The 9,821-nt window shown below is 53.8% G+C and overlaps 1 protein-coding gene across 1 annotated transcript in view; it reads right to left on the reverse strand.

Moving 5' to 3' along the window:
- Grm3 (glutamate metabotropic receptor 3) overlaps positions 1-9,821 on the reverse strand; it is a 72,993-nt gene that overhangs the window by 44,517 nt on the left and 18,655 nt on the right. The window contains exon 2 of the mRNA XM_004633580.1: positions 5,976-6,825. Coding sequence (XP_004633637.1) covers positions 5,976-6,825 — 850 coding nt within the window. The remainder of the gene's footprint in view (positions 1-5,975; positions 6,826-9,821) is intronic.

Below are 9,821 nucleotides of genomic sequence, written 5' to 3' on the forward strand. Positions count from 1 at the left end.
TTAAAGAAAATGTTTAAGGAAAAGAAAAAGGGACAACAAAAATAATGGCATAAAATTTCAGAACAGGGCAGGACCACACGTGTGCACCGTTAGGCCTGGCTACAGCAGGTTACTGTGACAATAAAGAACATACAGGTTAAAGTACTCAAAGTATTGTCTCCAGCCTCCAGATACCTTTCTGAGGGATTTTTCTGCAGTGTGCCAGTGTCTAACAGGTCTGGGAATACTTTTCCTGCTAGTAGGTGTAGGATCTACGTCTTCATGCTTCACTGGGACAGAATGCGCTTCAAACAAATCTGAATGAACTAAGGATTACAAAGCGGCAGCCGCAGCCGTAGTAACAGTGGCGGGTGGTCAGCAGCAGCAAGCAAGGCCGGAGCAGGAAACGCCGCTTCTGCGCGCTGCGGCTCTCCCATGTGACCCTAAATGAGCTTGTTTCTCAAGCCTCGAGCTCCAGGAGCACAGACACACCACGCATAACAAGGAAGGCCCCGAGCGCTGCCTTGGAGGGTTTCAGCCTTATTCTGCAAGCCCAGGAAGTCCATCGGAGGAAAGAGGAAGAAAGAGGCAGCGGCTGTCCGTCTTCACGTGCTGGAAGCGCGTTTGATCAGGGCTGGAGCAAGCTCTGCGCGGCGTGGGAACCGCGGTGCCCCACAGAGGCGGCAAGGCCAGGCGCGGCGTGCTCTTTCAGGGACTTCAAAGCCCATTCATCCAGGGACAGGCCATTACCATTCGGCTCCTCGCAGGGCCTGGGGCCCTGTGCTTTTCCAGAGGAAGCCCGGCTGGGTCGGAGCCAGCTGAAACGCGGTCCTTGAGTGCAGTGTCCCAGAAAACCTGCCCTTCCTGGCCTGTGCTCCGGAGTGCAGTCCTGGGAGTGGCCCGGGTCCCAGGGAGGCGTCGCACGCAGAGGCGGCTCCCTGCGAGGATGGGCTGCCCGCCCTCCGCCTCTGCTCCTGGGGAGGCGTGGAGCTGGCCACCCTGTGGGCTCTAGGCCCTGCTGCAGGCATCCGGCTCTTCACTGTGCCCTGAGGGGAGTGGGGGGAGGAAGAACACCAGCGCAGACGTCCACCTACTGTACCTGCTGGTCCTGAAGGCACAGGGCCATGTCCTCCTGGCCCTCAGGCCGGTCTCCAAGGCCCGGCTATGTGCTTGAACAAGATACATCACCATTTTCCAGTCAAAGAGACCAAGATCAAAACAGAGCAGCAGCCCTTCTGCAACTCCGGGGCCTTTTCTGGTCTCCACGCTGGGTCGTCTCAGAGTGAGAAGTGAAGGGTGTGGTGCTTCTTACTGCCTTGGGGAGCTCACACTCTCCTTTTAAGCTGGGAGGATGCAGAGTTCTTCTCAAAGTAATTTGCAGAGGCCACAGCCCCCAGTACCATTTTTTTTTTTTTTCTCCGAATGCCTTCAGGGCAGATTTGGCAGCTTGAGTTGTAGGGATCAACCACAGTAACCTGAGCCTGACTGTTTTGTTGAAGCAGCCATTTAAAGAACTGAGCTACGGGGGCAGGCCCCTCCCACTACCATTCTTATGTGAAGACCTACTTGAGGATTCTGGACATGACTACTCTTTCCCATGGAAAGATTTTACTAACTGAAAAATGCTTCTAAAAATTAAGAAAACATGCTAAGTTTTGCATTTTAGGCTTGCCTTGGAAAGCTTAGTTGCATGAACAGCTGCTTTTGCGGGGAGTGGCCCAAGAGCATTACAGAGGCACACGGAACCGTGTCCTGACCCTCACCTCATCCTCTGGTGAGCATCATGCTCCAGCCTGGCATGGGCAGCGCTCTGCCCAGCACTGGAGATGGAGGTCCTCACCTTTCCAGAATGCCTGCGCTTTCAAAAGTGGCACTCAGTTTGCAAGGTAGCTTCCAGCCTGGTCCCGCCCCAACCAGATGGGGCCTGAAGAAAATCGCTTTCAAGCTGGAGTCTTTCTCTATATGGGGCCACAGAGCGCTTCAAGCTGCAGGGTATCTCACTTTGTGTTTGTCTTAAAGGCAATGAAACAACTTAACTAAAGCAGTGTTTAGGCAAAAGCAGGCCACTTCAGAGCTCACAGAGTGTACTGTAGCCTGTTTTGGAAATTCATTTGTTAATGAATAAAACATATATTAAATTTGTACACAGGGATCATGATTAGTCTATTGATTATTTTTCCCATTCTTTGTTTGTTCAGTAAACATTTATGTAACGTTTGCTGTGTGCAGGATGCCATGCTGGGACCTACATCCGAGGGGCTTGGGCTCTGTACCTCATGGGCGCACAGCCCATAACAACACAGGAAGAGTGTGTGAGTCTGGATGTGGGTGCTGCACATGAGCTCGCTGCACACTGTCCTGCTTGGGCACACTGGGGAGCAGAATCGATAGTGGCTCCTGCATTCATGGCGGTTCTAGCGGTCTGAGGGTGAAACAACAAGCATGGCAGACATGCCAGGATACGGCAAGTGCTGGCAGGTGACAGGGATGGGGCAGCCGTAACAGCAGCTGGGAGGAGGGCATGGCCACCTCAGGACTGGCAGAGCAGGTCTCCCGAGAAGGTGGTACATCCATAATGGCAGGAAGAAGGGAGTGGGAAAGGGAGCCTCAGAGGCAGAGGGGCAACGGGGATGCTCTGAGGTCAGAGCAGGGGAGCAGGGCTCAGGGGTAGGCAGCACTGTCCCAGGACTGGGCAGGCAGCACACAGGTCCTGCAGGCACGGGAGCACTGGGCTGTGACCACAGTGATGTGGGTGTCCCCAAGGGTGTGGCCCGGTGTGGACACTGCCCTGCCCTGCCCTGCCCTGCCCTGCAGACAGAGGGGCATCCTGAGCCCTGCAAGAACAGATGGTGGCTGCCTCAAAGTGGGCAGGAGCCCATCAGCCAACAGGTGGCAGAAAGGTAGGGCTGTGACCCCGTGAGGACTTGTGGGATGAGAAATGGCCAGACTCTGGGTGTTGACTGAAGGCAGGGGCAGCAAGACACCCAGGCAGCTGGACGGGTGGAGGCATGGGGGAGGAGATGGCCACCCACCCAGCTCCCCCAGTCCAGTGGGCAGCCATTAGAGTCCTCCGTGCAAGCTCTGCTAGGAGGAACTGAGCCCAAGTATTGCTCTGGGATGTCCCTTGGGTTAGCTTCACACAGCGCCGACACTGGGTAATGTGGATGTGACCTGGTTGGGATGCAGCGCAGCCCTGAGAGGAAGCTCACCTGCAGTCAGAACCTCAGGAGGCCTGGAGCTCATCCGTAGGGAGGAGGGCTGCTGTTCCTCCTCGGAGGACTCTTTCAGCCCCTGGAACACACTGAAGCATCTGCTGGGCGTCTGCTGCTGTGCCTCACCCATGCGTCAGCAGTCATGATACCAGAACACACCTCTTTAGAATATCTAACAAAGAAAAACCTCTTGGTATGTTCCAATTCTAAGGAAGTAGCATGGCATCTATATGACCCAATACTGATTTAAATACCTATTTAATACCTAGTTAAGTATATGCATGCACTTGGTTATATACAGATTACTGGGTGCTGGAATTGGTATTCTAAATCTACATTCTAACATATAAAATAATATACATTTACATATATATATATATATATATATATGTATATTCTGACACACATGCACATACACACACCACGCAGAGAGATGCTGGATTCTTGCAGTCAGCTCTTCCTGTTTATTCTCATAACATACTGTCCAGCTAATTGAGTATTATAATGCCCTCCCACAGCTGTGCGTTTATGTTTCCAGTGAATTTTCGTGTCTGATTCTCATTGCTAAGCATGTTCATCTTGTGGCAGCTTTAAATTCCTTCTAATTTCTTGGGTTAAAATCTGCTTCTCTGCTTCTCTCCTTCTCTCTTCAGAGCTGGAAAATGAAAGCAATGTCTAACAAATAGAGCGGTTAAAATAGCACGTTGTGGTCAGGTCTGCACAGCCAAGCCTGATTCTAGAACCAAAGCCAGTAACTGAACAGGACAGATAAAATGAAGACACTCTGTTTTATTTACCCAAATAATGGCCTTACACTTTCATTGTTCTTTGCCTCCCAGTGCCAAGCAGTCAGATGAAGCAAAATGTATGAGTTCCATAAAGCCAATCGCAAGGGCTGCCTGAAGCCTGAGATCACTTGGTTTTGTGTGGAAGGGTGGCTGTTGTTGTGGATTCTCGTACTAAGGAGCAAGGAACAAACCAGAACAACCAAAGCAGTGCGTGCAGTGAATACAGACGGAGGGCTGCATGAGCTGAGGCTGAGGCCCCTGCAGCATGCAGCTGTCTGCAGCACTTCAGTGCATTGTGGATGCTACTTATGGGTGACTGAGTCCACTTGATAAAATACCCTTTTTAGCTAACCCCAAGGTTTAGTCTTGGGACTGACTTAGGGTTTTGAGACAAATACTAATTCCCTACTGCTTTCATATTTTGTCATTTCTATACAAGTCCTTATACCTGTGGATACAGAACCCTCACGTTTTGCTCTTTCCTGCTTTCCATAATCCTTTCAATAGCAAGAGGTTGTACTTATCAGACGAGGAAGGCAGAATACCGACCTAATTGGCTCCCACTACTTTTGTCACCCAAAAAGAAGGTATTTAAGAATGCATGATGGCGTATTTGTGCTTATTTTCCAGACTGTTGGGTAGGTGAGGATTCTGAAATCTGAGGCAACATTCACCAGCCCTATGACCTCGCAGCCCACCTGACTTATCAATGCCCCCGCAGGGCAAGGTGGGAACCCCCATGTGCACCCATGGAAACAGACTGCAGACTGGGGAGACGCTCTGTGGCCCAGAGAACCCTACACTATCCTGGGCTGGGCATCAAAATCTTCTGTGCCCAGTGACTTCAGTACTTACCACTTCATGGCTGGGATTATGCTACAGTCCCCAGAACAAGTGCATTAATGAGCGGATTTTGGGTGCTCCTGAGTGGAGAATGCGAGGCTATGGAATTCACTGACGTTAATGATACAGTTACAGGAAGTGCTATATCTAGAACTACTTAGAGCATATTTAGAAATAGCCCAAGCACCTCCGCAAGCCCCTGCTGGCCAGAATGCCTGCCAGCCCTCGGTGTGGACACACGGAAGCTTGCGAGAGGCCACTTCACCTTATAGCACAAACTGAGAAAATCCGTAACTCCTCTGAGCCACAGCAAATTGCTCTCACAGCTGAGCAGTGACCCACTGTGCCCGATGTCCCCGAGGTCTGGGCACCCCCTGCTGTCCCTAATGAGCCTCCGCAACAGTTAGGGTGTCTTTTGCCCACTGTGAAAGCTGAGAGTGTCTCTTGCACAGATCACCCGGAAGCAGGCTGTAAGTCGTGCTCCTTAACTAGGTACCAGTGATGCTCAGAAGAGCAAAGGGCCATACTGCACGTGTGTCCCGTAGCTCCTGACAAACACATGGCCCCACGCCCGGCCACTGCCAGGTCCCACCCCATGGGCACCGGCTCATGTGGGCCTTTCATTTCCATAGTGTGGTAGCCAAGATGCTCACTCAAGGACAAGTGAGGGCATTGCAGGCAGCTCCGGACATCTGATTAGCTGTCGGCCCTTCTGCGGCCCAACCCTGGGCTTGCCACTGGTGGGGTGGGAGTGGTGGAGGAGATGTGCTGCCTGTGCATTTGCAGCCCTGTGCACCAGATTGTGCTGCCCACTGATCTGTGAAGCTCATTTCCATTAGGTGATCCCTTCCGGGCTTCCCCCCCATGCACCCCGAGGTCAAGCCCTTCCTGTGCCCCTGACAGACAGGGTCCTTGTATGGGGCACAGGTACCTAGGTCATGCCTGGGTTTCACCCCTTTTACCACCAGGGACACACCTCACCCGCTCACCTGTAAAGCTGAGCTCCAGCTGGGGTCCATGCAGATGGCACCCCCTTGGCTCTGCGCCCTGGGGACCAGCCCCTTGTCCTGTGGCCCTGACACAGGGCTTCCTGGGACAGCGGGATGCATCCCCGGACTTCACCCTGCCCTGGTCGCTTCTGCCCGCCCCTCACCTGTGAAGTTGATCTTGAGCAGGTAGTCTCGGTACAGCTTGCGGCCGTCCAGCACCTTCATAGCGTCGCACAGCTTGGTGGTGTTGGGGCACAGCGCACGCTGCATGCGGTGCAGGGCGTGCGCCATGGCGTACACCGCGTTCACCACGAACATGATCTTGGACTCCTGCTCGTAGTTGCTGCTGTCCAGGGCCAGGTGCTCAGAGCACGCGCGCCGCGCGCCTCCACGCAGGCTGCACTGGAACTTCTGCTCCCAGAAGTCGCGGAACCAGGGGTTGCGCAGGTTGGTGGCAGGCGTGAGCGCCTGGAAATAGCGGTCGAACTGCGGCAGACGGTGAGCGGCCAGCTCCAGCGTGAGCGCCCCCCGCGCTGCGCGCTCACTGCCGCGTACCACGCTGTCTTGAGCTCCCCAGCCATCGCTCGCCACCCAAGTGAGGGACGCGTTGGCCCGGTGCGCGGCCGCCAGCAGCTCGCGCGAGTCGTCCCCGCGCGTGAACAGCACCACGACGCGCGCGCCCGGTTTGCGCAGCAGCTCTCGCACCACACCGTCGTAGGAGCGGCGCAGCGCTGAGCGCCCCACCTTCTCAGCCGCCGCCACACAGATCCGCCGGCGCCTTGCCTCCTGTTCAAAAGCCTCCATGCCGGTCTCTCCATAGTCGCCCTCCGACGCCACGGTGGACACGTAGGTCCAGTTGAAGAAGCGCAGGATCTCGGCCATCGCCTTGGCCTGGTAGAAGTCGGGTGGCACGGTGCGCGCGAAGTAGTCATAGCGTGACTTGTCACTGAGCTTGGCGCTGGTGGAGGCGTAGCTCACCTGGGGGATGCGGAAGAGCCGAAGCAGGTTGGCCACCTGAAGGGAGAGGGGCGGAGTGGGCGGGGTCTCAGGTCAGGCCTTGGGAACCCGGCTGAGCCCAGGGCACCAAGCGGAGCAGACGCACAGCAGATGCGCCAGGTGCACCGCGCCCCGTGCTTCTGTATCTCTACGCTGTGCAGTGGGTGACAGTATGAGGCAGAGCAGGGTGCTCCCAGGACACCATCCTGGATGTCACTTAGATGTGTTGGGTGCTCCAGCAATCCTCCCTGGGCAGTTTCTGGGGTACACCCTGGACAGCCCTCTGGATGGGTCCCTGAGACCTTTGCCAGGCCCTCCCTTGACAACTCCCTGGATGCCTCCTGGGACAGTATGGGAGACGCCCAGACACTGCCCTGGAGCTTCCCCGAGATGCGCCAGGTGACCCCAGAACATCACCCTGGAGCTTCCCCAGATGCGCCAGGTGACCCCAGAACACCTCCCTGAAGCTTGCCCGAGATGCTCCAGGTGACCCCAGAACACCACCCTGGAGCTTCCCCAAGATGCTCCAGGTGACCCCAGAACACCACCCTGGAGCTTCCCCAGATGCCCCATGTGACCCCAGAACACCATCCTGGAGCTTCCCCAAGATGCTCCAGGTGACCCCAGAACACCACCCTGGAGCTTCCCCGAGATGCGCCAGGTGCTCCCTGGGCACCACCCTGGATGTCCTGAGTAGTCCCAAGTGGGACATGCACTCCCTCTGGACAGACACCCTGCAGACACCAGAAGGCCCTGCTGCCTCAGCCTTCCTATACTGTGTCTGGGGCTTGGTGGGGAGCCTACCCTGCCTGGGGCAGTGGTCACAGCCTCCTAGGGTCCCACTGCAGCTCAGACAGCGAGCCACAGAGGATTGGCCAAGCCTGACTTAGACAACTTGGCTGTGGTTGTACAGATTCTCACTTCCCCCTCTTGTGCTAAAATTGTCAATCTCCAGAAGAGTTTAATCTGGAAACCGTGTGCCACATGGACAGGCCAAATTAGACAGTATCTGGGTTAAGAAAAAAAAAAATCAATTCTACTGAAATTCTATTTGGTTCATTCTAAATTTCAGACATACATTTTTGAAAACTTCTGAAAAACTCAACTAACCTTTCCTTTGCTTAAAATTTGACTTATACTTGGACTATGAAATTATGTACACTACTGTTACGGAATTTTTGATTAAAAAAGAAGGAAGTACTGAGGACATTGTCAAGAATAAACCACCTACTTCAAAATATTTAAATCCTATTCGGAATCAGAAATTTTAAGTGTCTTAGAAGCCAGCTATCAACAGTATTTCATTGGTTTTATTTAGTGTAGAATGAACAAGGAAAATGACACTGTCAGGGATCATTGCATTTTAACTGGATTGCATGTGTATCTTAAAATAAATTTATTGTTCTTATCCTGGTTTCTGAAATCTGTGGATATTGACTGTAATTATACGATATTCTAAGTTGATTTAATGAAGATATGTATCTCAGTATATGCTATATGCACTGGAATAAGTATGAGCACGTTGAAATTTTCTTTCTGGAAATTGTGGCTTCACCTTCGTATTTGGTAGGAGGCAGCACAGCTTGACATAGCTGTGGGCAAGGAGCACAGGCATCATGGAGCAGCTGACATAAGTCCCGATTAATCACATTCCTGTGGCAAAGGAAGCAACAACCAAGCCTGTGCTGAGCCAGTGTGCTGCTGGCTATCTGTCTGGCATGCTGTTGATCTAGCTCTGGGTTTACACAGAGCTCACAACAGACGTTCAGTTTCAAAGCCCAGTTCCTTTCACTTGACCATAAATAGATGGCTCAAAAATCGGGAGCGTGGCACACAATGGAAAACCCTCTCCCCGTGCAGCAGTACTCCAGGTTCCAGGTACAGCGGAGGAATGGCATGGATGGTGGATGAGTTGGGAGGTGAAGGCGACACCCCGTGCTCTGTCTGCTTCTGTCCCCAGGATTGGGGGTCTGGGCATGTGGCTGCCCTGCCTCAGCAGGACATGTGTGCTGCTCGTTTTCTCGGCCACTCCAAGCAGCAGGTGGCCCCACGCTGGTGCTGTTACCCCATGCAGCTGGCTCCTGGGGTTTGTGTCTTGAGGGCAGCTTGGTGACTGATAGAAACCCTATCTGTGTAGAGACAGGACTGTGGAGTCTGGGGACAACAAGAGGCTGCTGTTCTCTGTGGATCAGTGGTCGCACCTGCAGGTTATGCTGATCAGCACCTGACCTACTTGGGCGACGGAAAGCGAAAGGCTCTAAAAATGCCCGGAGATATCATTCTCTGGCAGGCAGGAATCACAGAAAGGATCCTGCCTGATGAAGCTTCTCCCATAAGGAAACAGGAGAAACTGCAGAGGAAAACAATTTCTTATCTTCTGACTGCAAGATTCCCTGGGCTTCATGTCCTCCTGCCCAGCATCCCTGAGACAGTTCACTGCAAAGGTGGGCTGTACAAGGGGACAGATGGGTGACCATGGGAGGCAGACAGCATGGTGAGGTCCCTGGCACGGGGAAGGGACATGGCAAGTGGCAGACTGATTGGGATGGTGTGGCCAGAAGAGAGTAGTAATTTTTGTTGTCCCGTGAATGGACTTATGAGGAAACCCTTTCAGCCCTTGTGGGAGAGGTGACTCTGGTGTGTCAGAATGTGGAGGTGGGGCGCTAACCTCAGTGGTATGCCTCTCCTCATACTTTGTGGTCTCCTCTCTGCCTCTATTGCCCACACATCTGAGGGCACGGAATGATACTGGGCAGCAGGTATGGAAGGGCAAGGGACAACATGGGCAGCAGGTGGGGAAGGGCATGGGACAACATGGGCAGCAGGTGGGGAAGGGCGCGGGATGACGTGGGCAGCAGGTGGGGAAAGGCATGGGATGACGTGGGCAGCAGGTAGGGAAGGGCACGGGATGACACTGGGCAGCAAGTGGGGAAGGGCACGGGACGACGTGGGCAGCAGGTGGGGAAGGGCACGGGACGACACTGGGCAGCAGGTGGGGAAGGGCACGGGACGAC

The sequence above is a fragment of the Octodon degus genome, unplaced genomic scaffold (genome assembly GCF_000260255.1).
Source record: "Octodon degus isolate 3935 unplaced genomic scaffold, OctDeg1.0 scaffold00056, whole genome shotgun sequence".
NCBI classification, from domain to species: Eukaryota; Metazoa; Chordata; class Mammalia; order Rodentia; family Octodontidae; genus Octodon; species Octodon degus.